General features: G+C 60.6%; 1 protein-coding gene across 3 annotated transcripts; it reads right to left on the bottom strand.

Moving 5' to 3' along the window:
* Positions 1-597: 597 nt before the first annotated feature.
* Positions 598-14,530, bottom strand: GATA2 (GATA binding protein 2). Of its 3 annotated transcripts, none has more exons than XM_047844957.1 (7): positions 14,214-14,530; positions 8,974-9,182; positions 8,017-8,293; positions 6,941-7,582; positions 5,020-5,165; positions 3,067-3,192; positions 598-2,567 (listed from the first exon to the last, which is right to left on the bottom strand). In XM_047844957.1, exons 3-7 carry the CDS (start codon positions 8,243-8,245, stop codon positions 2,268-2,270), a joined length of 1,443 nt encoding a protein of 480 aa, XP_047700913.1. In that variant the 5' UTR covers positions 8,246-8,293; positions 8,974-9,182; positions 14,214-14,530; the 3' UTR covers positions 598-2,267. The 3 variants fall into 3 exon arrangements, with proteins under 3 accessions (XP_047700913.1, XP_047700922.1, XP_047700929.1); XM_047844966.1 differs by lacking the exon at positions 14,214-14,530 and adding an exon at positions 9,632-9,841; XM_047844973.1 differs by lacking the exon at positions 8,974-9,182.
* Positions 14,531-15,228: the final 698 nt, after the last annotated feature.

Raw genomic sequence — 15,228 nt, 5'->3', positions numbered from 1 at the left:
GTCCTTGACCAGACATGTCACTGTCAGAGGCATTGATAAAACATTGGTTGACTTAGTGTTGGTGACCAGTGTTATAGTAATCAGATGTCTATGGTCACAGGCTCTGGTGATCAGACAGGTCACTGACCACGAATATCAGTCATGGTGGCTATCTCCAATAACCAACCTCGTTGAATGAGGATGACAGCAATCAATGACATCAGTGATCAAAAACACTGGTGATCAGGTTTGTCAATGAACAGGAATATTGAGGACCAGAGAGGACAGAAACAAGAGCTGATCATCTGGGAGGAAGTAGATGGGGACAGGGGCGGAGACAGTCTTCTACAAGAGCCCCAGGAAAAGGATCAGTGTGTAGGCCAAAGGCTGGAGAAACCATGGCCTCCCCTTGTATCCCCAGTATCCACCCAGCCATCAGGACCCCCAATGAGGTGACAATGAGGAAATTCAGATGGGAGCAATGCAGGGGAGGGGCATCAGGGTCTCAGACCCCAGTCAGACAGGAGCCCTTCTCTCCAAATCACTGGGCCGCAGAACCCGTTAGGTCTGACCACTAATCTCCACACACAGGACTCAGCAGCCTGGGAGCCCACAAGATCGGCCAGAGGCATTCACAAAAAGTATTTTATTATTCTTAACAGTATTCACTTCAAAGGAATAGGAGGATAGCATACAATTTTTTTACAGACAATATATAAATGTTGTACATAATTAACAATAACTTAGTTCACTAATCCAAAATAAAACAAGCCAAATAAAACATAAAAACAGAAAATACTGCGGATTCTTTTTCTTATGCGGATACTAGTACAAAATAAGTTACTTCTGGCTGTGGTGCCCCCGCAGCGATCGCCTACCCATATTGCACTTGGTCGACTACATCAGCACAATCCTGGTCCTGGGCCGGCCCTCGCCGGCCGCCGCACCCCACCACCTCCGCATACAGAATCTAAGCTCGGACACGGTTATGTACAGCTGTACCTTGGGAAGGATCCAGACAGCCACAGCAAAGCAGAGCACAACCCAGGCGTCTCCAGGGACCCCGGCAGGGTCGTGGCCTCTCCCTGGACCCACCCCCCAACTCCTGCCTCTGCCACCTGCCAGACCAGCCCCTGGAGGCCAAGAGCAGCCAAAGCCCCTCCCCAGGCCCCCAGCTCCCCGTTCGAGGGCTGTGGGATCCAAGAACTTTTCCAAAAATAATTGTGAAGCTACAGCCTTGGTTTGTAGGTTTTATTCCTTTCCACAGCAAGGGCTTCCGTGGCAACGTACAATTGACTGGACCCAAAATGAGTTTAAAAATAAAACAACTAACTCCTCAGCGAGTTAAGCTTATGCAGTCTTTTGTATATATATATATTTTTTCTTTTGTCTCAGAGTGGGAGGGAAGGGGGTCGAGGGGTGAGCAGAAAAAGGATGTTATGTACAGGGGTCCACCTGGCAGAGGAGTCAGGCTGTGGCTCAGGCTCGTTAAGGGGACACGGGTCACACCAGCTTCGGCCTCAGAGCCAGGGGAGCGATCTGGGAGACATTTCCCCTCTCAAGAAAATGTTGTTTCCTTCCTGTGACCCAGCCCTGGCCTGGGAATCTGCGCAGGACCGCCCATGATTGTCTCTGCCCTCCAGGGCCGGGCCGCCAGGGCACACACCGCTCAGCCTCCCTGGGCCGGTGGTGGTCCGGCTATACTGGCTCAGCCCAACCTGAGCTCCAGCTGTTTCAGAGAGGGAAGCCAGAGGGGAAGGTGCGGGCCGAGGGCCCCGCACACCTGCCCCCAGAGCCCTAGCAAGCAGGTGGGCCAAGCAGTACTTGGCGCAAAAAGACCCAGAGAACCTAGGGCAGCTCGGACCTCCAAGTCTCCCAGTCCTTGTTAGAAACAAGAGCAAAATAAATTACTTTTGCCTACTCCCTTCTCCTCCCAAAAACGGTCTTCTTCATTTGTCCCCTGCCTCCCTCCTTTTCTCTTCAAAAAGTTGTCCGTTCTGTTCTCCAAACAATCGTCCGTGATGGAAACCCCACCTGGGCAGGAAGCCGGGCCAAGGCCACCCCCCAGCCTGGGTGAGGATCTTCACCGTGACCGCTGACGGCCGAGTGGAGCGCCCACAGGAGAGGCAGCTTGGGGCTCCGACTGGGCTGGCGGGAGTGCCATCAGTCTTCAGGGAAGGGCAGGCAGCTAAGGGTTTGCCCCCACCCCACCCTGCCTAGGGGCGCCCAGCCTCGCACCGCGGGCCACCCTCCTCGGCATCCATCCGTCCATTTGTGGGGGGCCGTCCCTAGCCCATGGCGGTCACCATGCTGGATGGGTGGGGGTGGCCAAAGGAGAGACTGGAGGAGGGGTGGATGGGCGTTGGGGTGGGCAAGATGTGTCCCGAGTGGCTGAAGGGTGGGAGGTGGCCCACGGGCGCCATGTGTCCAGCCAGGGCGGCGGCGCTGAAGGGGGAGGCCTTCTCCTGCATGCACTTGGACAGCTCCTCGAAGCACTCTGCACCTTTCTTGTTCTTCTTGGACTTGGTGGACATCTTCCGGTTCCTAGTCTGGATCCCTTCCTTCTTCATGGTCAGCGGCCTGTTCACCTGGGGGCAACCACAGAACCGTCAGGGGGGTCTAGTTCCCTTCCCAGAACAAGACCCCACCCCCCAGCTTCCACGTGGCGCCAAAGGCGGGTCTGGGCTCCGGACCCCACTTGCAAACGCCCTCGGCCCGCCAGGGTCTTCCCATCAGCCTGCCGCCCTTTCAAGAAAGGTCTCTTTCACTGGGTGGGACCGGCAGGCCAGGCCATTGAGCCCACTAAGTGCCAGCACTGCCCCCCATCGACACAACCGAACTCCACACCCACCTTTTGTTTTAAAAAGACACCACTTCCCCAGACCGCTGCCTTGGAGGCCACACTTGCAGCCAGCTTGCCCCCTCTTATGGGAAGCCCTTCTGGCACTTGGGGCTTGCCCGCCGGGGGAACAGCCGCCTCCCAAGCCAAGCCACGCTGGAGATTGTGGCTGGGGCCCCGCGCTTGGCAGCACAAAGAGCCGCGGTCCCCGGGGAGGGGCGGGGCGGGCCGGGGAGGGGCGGACTCACATTGTGCAGCTTGTAGTAGAGGCCACAGGCGTTGCAGACAGGGTCCCCGTTGGCGTTTCGGCGCCATAAGGTGGTGGTTGTCGTCTGACAATTTGCACAACAGGTGCCGGCTCTCCTGGCGGCCGACTGGGAGGGGAGGGTGGCGTCAGCAGGCTGGGCTCCCACGCCCCACCTCGACCTCCCTCCCCGACCCTCACCCCAACCCCCCGGACCTGCCAACTTAGCCCAGGAGCGGGAATTCTCACAGGGGAATCCAAGCATCTCAGAAGCCGTGGAATTTTAGAATTTGAGACCTAAGCCATCGCAGAACTCAGAATAAAGAACTCTCAGAAGCCTGATCTCAGCATCAACAGGGGCGCAAGAGCTGAAGGGAAAAATCAGCCACCGCCCCCAACCCTTAAACTAACTCTGTAAAAGGGGAAACTGAGGCCCTGAGAAGGGTTCTTTTGGTTTAGAAGGCTGGCTCACATGTCCGCATGACTCTCCACGACCCACAGTCCTGGGTGTGACCTCGCCTGAGGCCAGGGCAGGGACGTCAAATGTTTAGGGAGTCTAGAGCGGCACCGTCCAATATGATCGCCACTAGCCAGGTGGGGCTGTTTAAGTTCAACTGAACTACGATTTAATAAAATTAGAACTTCGTTCCTTCCTTTGCACAGCCGCATTTCAAGGAACCCACAGCCCCAACCATAGTGGGCAGTGCAGATCCAGAACATTTCCATCACCGCAATGCTGGTCTGTCCCACACCCTGTACCCCAAACCAGAGTGCTCACTGCCCCACAGCCCCTCAGGGAATGCAGGCCAGAGATGTCTGGGAATAAGTGCCTGGTTTCTGGAAAAGGGAAAAGTGAGAGAAAGTAAGAGAGTCTTCACCCAAGAAAGCAGATCTCCTCTTGTGGGCCCACCGGCCCAGCCCCACAGTGACAGAATGTGTCTGTCCCCCGCAACACTCCCCAGTGAACTGCAGGCAGCAGGGCTGGGGTTGGGGGAATGAGACCAGCAAAGGCCAGGAGGGCCCTAGGCCGGAGCTCCAACCTCCTCGACAGCAACAGCGGAGGGACCTGCCGGTCTGCTGCCTCAGAGGCGGGGAGGGTGAGGGTGAGTAAGCAGCCTGAAGCTGGAATTCTGACTCAGGGGCCAACACCGTATCCTCCACCCCTACCCCCACCCGGGCCCTCACCCCGCCCGCACTCAGGGTGGGGAAAAAAAAGGGGGCCCCCAAAGCGGCCAGCGATTTAAGCCTCATAAATCACTTCGCCCTGAAAAAAATATATTTATTATTCTTAGCATTTTACGCATTATTTGCAGAGCGGAGGGTATTAGAAATTTCAAAACAGCCCAGCGAGAGGCAGGACTGAGCCGAGGAGAGGCTCTAAAACTCGCGGAGTCCGGAAACAGATACGCGAAGTTTCCTTATCTTCAGGCTGCAGATGTCCGGATAGGAAACTCCGGCAGGAGATCCGAAAGGGCATTTTTTTAAATCACTCAAATGAAAATACACAGTATAGGTGACTCCATGGAAAAATAATAAAGGGCAGGTTTTTTTGGTGGTTGGTGTGTGTGTTTTATTTAAATAAGCGTGAGGAGACTGTGTTCTGGGCTACAAGGAAAATTACTTCATGGCCCTATTTTTAAAGAGAGTTAAACAGAGGCCAGGGGACAGGAGTTGGGCCCTTGGACACTCAACTTTGGGGAGCCCTGAGCTCAGTGGGGGGAGGGTACCTGGTGGGCTGCAGAGGGGGAAATCTGGCCTGAAAAAAAATCTGGCCTAAAAGAAGGGTGACCCCAAGCGATTTAAATGATAAGAGGATTTCAAGAGGCAACGCAGCTGCATTTGAAGGGTTTGGTGGTGTTACTCTTATTTTTTAAATAAATTGCCGGCTCCAGTCCAGGTCGGCGTCAGGGTGCTGCCCACCGGCCCCCTCCCCAGCCACCTGCTGCCCCGCGCCTACCAGTCTCCGCTTAGGCTTGATGAGTGGCCGGTTCTGCCCATTCATCTTGTGGTAGAGCCCGCAGGCGTTGCACAGGTAGTGCCCGGTGCCGTCCCGCCGCCAGAGAGGGGTGGCTGTGGCCCCACAGTTGACGCATTCCCGGCCTTCTGAAGGGGGACAGGGAGAGACGCCGGCCCGCTTAACGGATAAGGTCGAGGGGAGAGAGGCAGGGGTGGGCCAGCGCCAATCAGGCAGCCGTCTGCCTCGGCCCGGATGCTTCAGGGGGTGACTTTTAGCTCCAACCCTGGGCAGGAAGAGGGACCCAGAGGAGGCTTCCCCGCCGAAGGAGATGAGTTCAGAAAGTAGCTTTAAGGCCAAGTCTCCCTCTTCAAAACCCTGGCTTGAAGGAAGGGAAATGGGGCTGGAGGGAGGAGTGGGGCCAGGGCCCCAGGGATTCTGGGCGCGACAATGAAAGGGTATTTACAGCAAACTTCGCCGAAGGCAGGGCGGTGGCAGGAGTGGCCCAGCTCGACCCGGCTGGGCCTGGGAGGACTCTGCCTTGCTTTCTAGTTCTGCCTCTTCGGTCTGTCCCTTTCCCCAACTTCGTCTGCCACCTTCCGATTGATTCTCTGCCCCGCGTCCTCTGCCCTCAGCTCCTACCCTCTTTCTGTTCTCGGAGCAAGGGAATTTCCTTCTTTCTCCCCAGCTGCCCTCCTTTCCGCTGAGGCCCTAGAATTCAGTCCTGGACTCGATACAAGGTGTTGCTCTTTAAAATAAAACACATCCCAAGCCCTTTCGTTTTGAAGTTAAGCAGACTAAGTGACCTTGGTCTTCTGTCGGTGGTGGTGTTTTTGGTTTTTGGTTTTTGTTGTTGTTTTAAAAGGCCATCTGGAATTCAAATACAACGTAAAACAAACTTGGGAGAAAGGGCTAATTTAAGGCAAGGTAGCTGGCCTGCGAACAGGGGCCCTGGGGTGGGGCTGAGGTGGGTGCCAGCGACAGCGACGGTGGGGGCAATCAGGCAGGGTAGCTGGATGCCTTACATCGTGTTGCCCGGGAAAAAATTTTCCCTATTTAGTTTAAACTAAATTGTCGATATATCTGGGCAAGGAAAGGTTCCTGGACTCAGGAGTAAAAGTTTTAAAAATCTTCTTCTTCCTTAGCTTAAAGGGATTAGAAGGGAGGCATTGACAGCGAAAGCCCCGAGCTAGCTCGGTTTCTGCTCTCCAGCCAGGTTCTCGGACGGAACCAGTGTGGCCCCAGCCGTCTCCTCCGGCAAAGGGGCAAAGCTACCTACAGCTTCATCGCCTCACTCCAGCCTTCGGGGAGGGAGAGTGAAGGATGCGCCAGCGGGCAGGGAGCAGGAACGACTCCCGGGAATGCTGCTTTGGGGGAAATCTCCCAAGGAGATTGGGAAACATCGAAATCCCACGATTTGGACTGCCTGACTTGGAGAACCAGATTCCTTAAGGGTCTGGAGCGTACGCACAGCACCCACAGCACCCACAGCACGCACACACACAAAAACACGCACAAAAACACGCACACACAGCCTCGCTGCTGTCACTTGCTACTGCATTCCCTCACACAAGTCAAGAGGCTGCTCAAATTTTCACTTAAGATTCAGGGAAGGGAAGGGGGAATCCCCGGTCTGGGTTCAGTCTGGCAGTGGCCAACCTTGGAAGGGAGGGTGAGGAGGGGGAAGGGAAATGAACTTTGGGGGCAACCCTGGACAGTTAAGGAAAGAACAAAAGTTTTAGGGCTCCCTCTCCCCCATTCTGGGTTCTCAAACGTCTGTTGGGGTCTATTAGAGAGAGACTTCACCCATCCCCAGATCTGGAAGACTGGCACTGCCCCGCCTCCCATATCATAGCCCCCGACCCCCATGAACAAAAGCACAGACCAACCCCACTCCCATTGGCTCCCTGGCACTTGTCTTTACCTGAACAGGAGCGTGCCTTGCTGCGCTGCTTAGGGGTGAAGCTGGAGGCAGGGCCACCCAGGAAGCCTCCGGGGTGGAAGAGTCCGCTGCTGTAGTCGTGAGCAGCAGCGGGCACGTAGGAGGGGTAGGTGGGGATGGGGTGGTGTGTGGCAGGCTGGGTGCCCATGGCAGCCAGGCCTGGGCGCAGGGGACTGCCGCTTTCCATCTTCATGCTGTCGGTCAGTGACACCTGGTACTTGACCCCATCCTTGTCCTCCCCCCGGGCTGCATTACCCCCTGCGGAAGAGGAGGCTGGGGAGGCAGCCCCGGTGGTGCTGGGGTCAGGGGACACTTCCTTGGGTGGAGTGGGTGGGAAGCCGAAGAGGTGGGAGCCAGAGTGGGCTGCAGTGGGAGTGAGGGAGGCCACAGAGCTCCCGCTGCCTCCCCCGCTCCCACCCCCTGCCCCTGGGTACACAGAGAGGGGGCCTCCGGGGCCTCCAGCAGCTGAAGGGTGCAGCGGCGTCTTGGAGAAGGGGCTCACGGTCCAGGGATTGTGGTGGTGCGCTGCAGCCGCGGAGAGGGCTGCTTTACCCCCGTCGAGCCAGGGCAACCCCGGGCTGTGCAACAAGTGTGGGCGGCACATCTGGCCTCCGGTCAGGCGGGCTGCGGGAGGAGGGAGAGGGGTCAGGGTGCGCAGAGGCCGAGTCGCGCCATGACAGATACGCGGGACCACAACTCACAAAACAGCTAGCAGTAACATTCTTCCCAAAGAAAACCAGAAACATAATACCCCAACCGGTAATAATCAAGAATGTCAGTCCGGAGCTGAAGGACAAGTGGCACCCGAGGAACCCCACCAGACCAGGGCCTCGAGGGAACCCGCACAGGCCAGCTGGGAATTGGGCAAACACCCTGCGGTGCCCAGACCCTCCTCAAGAGGCTGCTGCCCCCACCTTTCCCGCCCCAATTTTTCAGCTGCCTCGATTCCTGCGGAGCTCACATCCGGGAAGCAGGCCGCCGGGCCCTCCTCCCCTCCCGCGCCTGGCGCGCGGCGCACGGCTCCTGGGCTCCCAGTCACCCACTGGCCTTGGGCTCACCGTGCGCGGGGCTGTAGGAGACGCGCGCCCGCGCGTGGGCTGGGTTGGCGTAATAGGGGTTGCCCTGCGAGTCCAGGTGGTTGAAGAAGACGTCCACCTCGTCGGGAGGCAGCAACTGCGCGGGCTCCATGTAGTTGTGCGCCAGGCCCGGATGGTGCGAGTCAGGGTGCTGCGCGTTCAGCACGGCGGGGTGCGCCATCCAGCGCGGCTGCTCCGGCGCCACCTCCATGGCCGGGAGTGGAGGCTCGGGATCTGGGCCGAGGCGGTGGCGGCGTCCCTGCGCGACGGAAGGGGGCGTGAGGGGCGCCGCCACGGCCTGACACCCCCAAAGTCCCGCCACGCGGAGTCCCGCACGCCGCTGCGCCCCAGCAGAGCCCGGCCGAGGCACAGTCCCGGGTGGGAGGAAAGCTCAAAGCTCAAAACGAAAGGAAGGCGGAGGAGATCGGTCAGCCTCTCACATTCACATGGTGACCCCCAGTCCCAGAGCCACACATCCGTGCACACCGGCTCACACACGGGCACAAGCCCCGACACCAATGACCCCAACAAACACAGAGTCTCACTTTAAATCGGACACTCACACTGACCCCCCCCCCCCTCCTTCCCGGGACACAAACGCATAAACACAGACTGAAAGTTGAAGACAGGCGCCTGGGCACCCACTGGGCACATGATCTTAGCGACACGCACATACCTGCACTTGGCGCCGGATACACATACCAGCTTGACGACCCCCCCCCCTCCAAAAAAAACCACACACACTAAGCCCCAGCGGCTGGGAGCCAGCCTCCCCCCACCCCCGCCCCAGCTCACTCCCAGGAGGCACAATCAAGACCTCTCACCAAGGCACACCAAAGCAGTCACCCGAAGCCTGGCCCCGGCCTTGACCCACCGAAAGGACCTCTCAGAGCTTGGCGCGCCCCAGGCCCCCCGCCAGCTCTCGCACCCCAAACTTACACACGCAACGCCGCAGGGAGGGGGGCCACGGCCTCGGGGACGGAGGTTCAGCACCGGCGGGAGCCCCGGGAGTGGCGGGCTCAGGAACCGCGCTTCAGGCGGCTGGGCTCACGGAGCAGGAGCGGGGGACAGCGCGCGCCTCGGCCTCAGGCCCGCCCGGCTCCGGCCCCTCGGCATCCTCCGGCCGCCCTGGCGCCAGCTCGCGACTCCTGCACAGACATGAAGCGGGGGCCGTGCACGCCTAAGAAGCCCGCGCCAGCCAATCAGCGCCGCGCGCCGCCCAGCCTCCGCCCCCCATTGGCTGCGCCCGCAACTCCCGGACCGCCGGACTCCCGGACTGACCCGCAGGCCTGCCCCCCTCCGCCGGCGGGCCCCCTCCCAGCGCCCTCCCGGCGGCCCCTGCTGCCAGTGCCCCCCGCCGGGACCCTCACCCCACCGGCCGACTGCTGCGCCCCCTCTTGCGGACACTCCTGGATCCGCCTAACCCCAAGACCCTCTTCCCAGTTACTAACCAACTGGAGACCCCCTCCCCGGCAGCCTGGGTCCCGCACCCTCTGGGCGTCTGGGTGTCCTCTCCCCAGGACCCCCGCTCTTCCACTCTCTCAGATCCCACCTCCTTTACCACTGAACGTGGCCAGTTGGAGTCCCAACTACCTACCCAGGCCGTTCCCTCCCCCGACTCGGGCTATGGCTGAGCAGGGGGTTGGGAGGACAGCTTCGAGACAGCAGGAGCGGTGAAGGGCAGGAACTACGGGGCTCGAGTGGGCACCTGGGCCTCGGACAAGAGGCCGTTTAGGACTGTGCTTGACCGGGTGGAGGTGGCCTGGCTGGCGGCTCCAGAGAGGGGGAGGGGGCGTCCCCTTCCCGGGCGTGGCCTTCGCAGACCAACGGGCCGAACTGCCTGGGGCGAGGCCATGGAGACCCGGACTGGCGCCGGCGCCGGCTCGAAGGAGACGCCTCCGGGCAGGAGAAGGCATTTTTCCCTCCTGGGGGTCCCTAAGGCGGCCCCTGGGGAGAGGGAGGCGATAGACTGAGAGCTCTGTCCCCTAAGTCACCTGGAACTGCTCTCCACACACCTCCAATGCACAGATCCAGCTCTGTGGGTGGAGTGGGCCCCCGTGCACAAATCTCCTTGCTCTCTCCCATTGTACAGACATAGGAGACCGAGGCTCGAAGGGAGCTTATGGCCGACGGGGGGGGGGGGGGGGGAGGGTCGGAAACAAAGAACTTTGGGGAGATTGAGACAGGTGCGGGGGTAAGGGGGGAATAATCGTCGTCCTCCAGCCCCTCTCCCTTAGCTGGGTCTACGGCTCTCGTAGTGGGAGCCCAGAGGGATCCCAGGTGGGTCCGGGACAGGGGAGAGGGCGGGGGTCCGGGCCACCCCCGGGAGGGTGGGGGGAGGGGCGGCGGGATTGACAGTCGGTAATTGGGTAACTGGAGGCGGCTTCTCCGGCCGGGCGGCCCCGCCACCGCGACGCCGGGGCCCTGACGTCACCCGATTCGCCAGGAAATGAACTTTTTAATAATCCGAGGAGGGAGGAAAGCCCTTGGTCCCCTCGGCTCGGGGGGCTCCCGGCCAGGCCCAGCTCCGCGGGAGCGCCCGTCACCCTGTCCCAGACCAGCTCTGGGCAGCGCCGGGGGGCGCAGGCACAGGCTAGGGGCCTCCTCCTGCCTTTGCGTCCGGCTGTCCGTTGATCTGTCCGAGGCCCTGGCGGCAGGTAAAGACGCGGGGCTGGAGGCGCGGAGCCCCATTTGGCTGGGAACCAGCGCGTCTTGGGCGCTTGGGGACCCGCCTGCCCTGGCGGCCCGCTGCGCCTCCCGCTCCGCTCCACTCCGGGGCGCGCGGAGCCCGCCTGGTCTACTCGGAACTCCGCTCCGCATAAGAGGAGGCCGGCGCCAGCTGAGTAAAGCGCGCCGGGGCCGGGAGTGGGAGCGCGAGGCCGCGGGCGCCGGGCCTCTGCGGCCAGGCCGGGCAGGTGATTGGCCTCAGTGCCTTCCGGTTCGCGCTACCCGAAACGCGCGCGGTCTGGCCGGGACTCGCTGCCTCTCTGTTCGTCTGTCTCTCCTCCCTGCCTTTAGTTTATGATTCTTCATCAACGCGTAAAATGCAATCGTCGGAGCCTCGAGACTGTTTTGCGTCCCTGGAACCTAGCAGGAGCTTATCAAAGACACCGCCGCCCCGGGGACAATCCCTGGTGTCAGGCAAGACTGCCCCGCCAGCTCGAACCCCGGGACCCAGCTCAGGAGGCAGCCAGCCGCTTGCCAGACCCGGGGCCGTGAACGCCGGAGCCGAGCGGAAGATTTCCGTGGGTCTGCGATCCGCGCCTCGGCTCGCAGGGAGGTGGCTACTCTGGGCTCTCGGGAAAGCAGGTAATTCGCTTTATTTTCCCCAAAGGCGTGGTTCAAATTACCCCCGTTCGGGGTGGGTCTGCAGTTTCATCATTACGAACTCGGCTAGAAGCCCCTCCGAGGCAACCTGAAGCCCCTCTGGGGCAGCGTCTTGGGCCACCGCAGAAGTGGAGGTGACCAGCCTGGCCGGGCCCCCCGCCTGAACGGCAGCCCTGAGCTGCCCGCTGGCCTGGCGCAGAAGCGAGCGCTGGCGGGGATTTAATTACCCCGCTCGGCGGCTCAGAAAATCGCCGCGCAGAGGAGCTTAGCAGGGCAGTTAAGCAATGCTTGAGCAGGGGCCTCGGGAGATCCGCACGAGTCTCCCTTCCCGCAATCCCGGCCTAGAGGGGAGGGAAAAAAAAAAGGGGGTGGGGGGAAGGGAGCCCTGCCAGGTCTCTTGAGGCCCCGAGGTTGCCTTCCTGCAAAAGGCAGGCAGGCAGGCAGCCGGCTTGGCGGAGGCCTCCACTATGGTTGGAGCTCCTGCGTTGGACGCGGGACTACTGCGTTCTCCCGCAGGAACGAACCCGCCTGGGAGAGAGAAGAGGGGCGCCAGGCAGGAGAAGGCCCAGCTGGTCAGTAAAACACACCTTCCCCATCATGAGTGTGTGCATATGCCAGACAGACCAAGGGCCACTAGTCAGGCATCTTGCCCAGTAGGCAGCAAAGACCATCCTATCACTTGTACGCAAACAAACGTCCGGGGAGGCTCAGGGCAGCCCCCCCAATCAGCTAGGATTGTGAGGGGCACCCTCACACATGAGGAAAGCAGATTTATTTCGGTTTATAGCCTGGGGCTTCAGGGTCTCCAGAACACCTTCAGAGGGACGTGACCCCTTTTCCATGTTTCTGTTGGTTTCCAAGGGTTGTTGCTAATGCGGGTGCTGCGTTTTGATCGCACTGAGAAGCTGTCACTTTCCTTACATGAGAACAAGACTTCAGGAAGGACTGGCAATGGGCAGCAGAGAAACTGAATGTTCCAACAGCCTTTTTCAAGTAGCCTGAGATTCCCCGAGAAAGCATGGGTCCTAACGGCTCAAGATGCGTTCTCCGGGGAGCTGGAGGCTCAGGGATCCAAGGCCAGGTTCTAGTGGGCCTCACCCACCGGCCTCGGCTCTCAGCTGCCCCTGCCCGGTCTTCCCCTCCCCTCCGTGCCCTTTGTTTAAACTTCCCTCATCCAAGGTGGCCCCTCTGGGACCGTAAGTTTGCCCTCTCTTTGTAACCTAATTCTTCTCACCTTTTCCTATGGGCATCTAATTGGCCAGCGGTGGAGGGGAGATTTAAAGAAATCAGTTTGCTTAAGGACTGCCTTCCATAGGGATATTTAATTGGCGAACCCAGCGACCTTCGAGCCCCACACTGGGGATGTGCCTTGAGGGGTACTGAGGAGGAAGAGGGGGCCTGCTTTAGCCAGAGGGGTTCAGAAGTCCCCATAGGGTAAGGCCTCAAATCTGCTCAGGCCTGCAGCCATCCCCCCACCCAGGGGTTCTGCAGTGGAGGGACCAGGACTCCAACAGCCCCTTCTGCTCGCTGGGGTTAATTTTCAGCCCCCCAAATGTGAAGGCTTCTTCTCCTCTCTGGCCTCCATGATGGCTTTCCCACCCTTTACGTCTTTAGGGCAGTTTCGAATCGTAAAACCCGGGCTGAGAAGTCTCAGCGCCCTGGGCTGAGGTGCCTGCGAGATCATGTATCTCCTTATCAGGTTCTAACCACCCACCTCCAAGCCGTACAGCCTCCCCCATAGGCCCTGCTGAGACCTGCAGACAATCGGTCAGCGTTTCTCCTTCCTTCAAGCACAGGCACGGTTTACTCAGAGAGCCTGGCGGTCCTGCGGCCCCGCAGCATGACAACTGGTAAATCCGTTTCGTTAGACGCAATTTGTTTGCAATTTGTCGACCCGGCTGGGAAACTCTCTCCAGACGCCTGGGTAGCCGCAACGGCCCTACCTGCTTCTCAAATCCTGCCCACTCATAAACGAATCCCAGCGCTAGGTGCCTGTGTAGACCCGGAGCTCACCGCCAGATGTTCCCGATCCCCGGGAGACGTAGCTTTTTCCAAAACAACGAATTTCCTTCCGTGTTTTCCGGGAAAGGAGCGGCCGCCACTCCCGGGGGCCCTGAACGCCGGATCTTTCCCCTTGCGGTTGGGGCAACCTGGAGTTCAAGCCTGGCCGCCGCCGAAGGATTCTGAATGCCCGGCGTCCAGACAGACCCAGACCGCCGCCGTCTACGCCTCCCGGCGGCAGATCTCGGAGCCCGCGGCGGCCCCATTCTTATTGAAATCCCACTAAACAGATTCCGGCTCCGGCTTGGGGCAGGGGGGAGACTTCCAGACCCGGCGCTCTCCCCCACCCGCACCCCAGCCACACAGGATAAAGGGCCGCGGGGCGCAGCGCGCGGGGGCGCACGCAGGAGCGAGCCGGGTTAAGCCGCGCAAAGCCGGCGCACGGGACCAGCCGGCAGGTGCAGCCGCGGCTCGGCGGCCGGGCTTGGGCGCCTCCGCCGCCTTGGCCCGGAGGTGGGGGCGGCCGAGACAAAGACCCCAGCTCGGGGGCCGGGAGGTGGGGCGCTTTGCGAGGCATCGGGAATAACCGGGGCTCGCGGCCTACGTGTGGCTGCATCCGAGAAATGGGAAAACAAGAGTCCCGACGCGGGCCTACTGTCCTCGACTCCGCAAATACTCCCTCAGCATCAGGCCCCTATGACCTGGGGTTCGAGCCGCTGGTAGGACCAGGGCGAACCCCGAAGGCCACAAGTCAGGGGCCACGGGCTAGGGGGACTGCGTTTAGGGGGCCGGGTGGTTCAAACCTGGGGACTAGAAGGGCTCTGGGGCCAGGCGGAGGTGGGGGTACTTACCCAGCGAGGTGCGGCGGACGGCGCCCCCGGGTGGACGGGGCCGGAGCGGAGCTGGGCGCACAGCGCGGTGCGTGGCTAGGTGGGCCCACAGGACCCCGGTGCGAGCTGTCGGCGTTCACCAGAAGGGCCCGGGTGGCGCGCTGAGTGGCCGCATGGTGCGCGGCGGGCCGCTTTTGTTCGCCTGGTGGCCGACGGGGGCCGGCTGGGGTGGGGGCGAAGGCAGCCTGGAGATAGAGACTTGAGCGGCGAGCCCGGGCGGCGCTGGCCTCGTTACCTCCCTCTCGCTCCCGCTGCCTCTCCCTCCCCTCCCCCGGCCGCAGCGGCCGCTGCTTTTTATTTCGACAGCACTTTGAGGGGGCGGGAGCGCCGCAGGGGGGCAGGAGGGTGCCCAGAGCTCTGCGCCCCGTTTCCCTGGTCCAGCCGCCGGGCGGCAGGCCGAGGGCCGGAAGGCACTCAAGGCGCAATACCTTACTCGCCCATACTCCAGACTACTCCCGCCCTCGCAGGGGCGCAGGAATGAGCACCTATTCTCTCAGGGGTGTAAGCTCAGAAAGCCCGGGACGTCTCTTTTTCGAGACTCTCCCCGGGGACCCTCATGAGCCGTGGCCACAAGCGCTCACACACACACACACACACACACACACACACACACGCATGTACACAGACGCCTGCTCCTCCTCCAATTTGCTTCCAGTAGTGCTCACACATGCACACTTCTGTGCACACGCGTTAGCGCACACAGCTGTGGCTACGTGGAAATTCTCAGCCAGGAGATCTGGGTCACACTGACATGCACACGGGCATACACCCAAATGTAGCTTGACAATCTGGCACACACGCACACACGCGTGCACACACACACACACACACACACACACACACACCTCCCTCACTTCCAGGCTGATTTTGGCTAAATGTAGACACATGGCCTCTCCCTTCCAAGCCACCTATACTCTCGCCCCAATTCCCAAACTCCCAAGGAGACCAGAGCATTTCAGGAGTGGAGTTCGAGGCG

This window comes from Prionailurus viverrinus, chromosome A2 (genome assembly GCF_022837055.1).
Source record: "Prionailurus viverrinus isolate Anna chromosome A2, UM_Priviv_1.0, whole genome shotgun sequence".
Classification (NCBI taxonomy): domain Eukaryota; kingdom Metazoa; phylum Chordata; class Mammalia; order Carnivora; family Felidae; genus Prionailurus; species Prionailurus viverrinus.
This window is presented reverse-complemented; position numbering and strand designations above follow the sequence as displayed.

Coding starts and splice junctions, on each gene's coding strand:
- GATA2 (XM_047844957.1), bottom strand. CDS start 8,245: ATGGAGGTGGCGCCGGAGCAGCCGCGCTGGATGGCGCACCCCGCCGTG. Junction 5,166..6,940: donor CAAGGCACGCTCCTGTTCAG/GTAAAGACAAGT, acceptor GTCCCCCTTCAG/AAGGCCGGGAATGCGTCAAC. Junction 2,568..3,066: donor TCTACTACAAGCTGCACAAT/GTGAGTCCGCCC, acceptor GGTTGCCCCCAG/GTGAACAGGCCGCTGACCAT.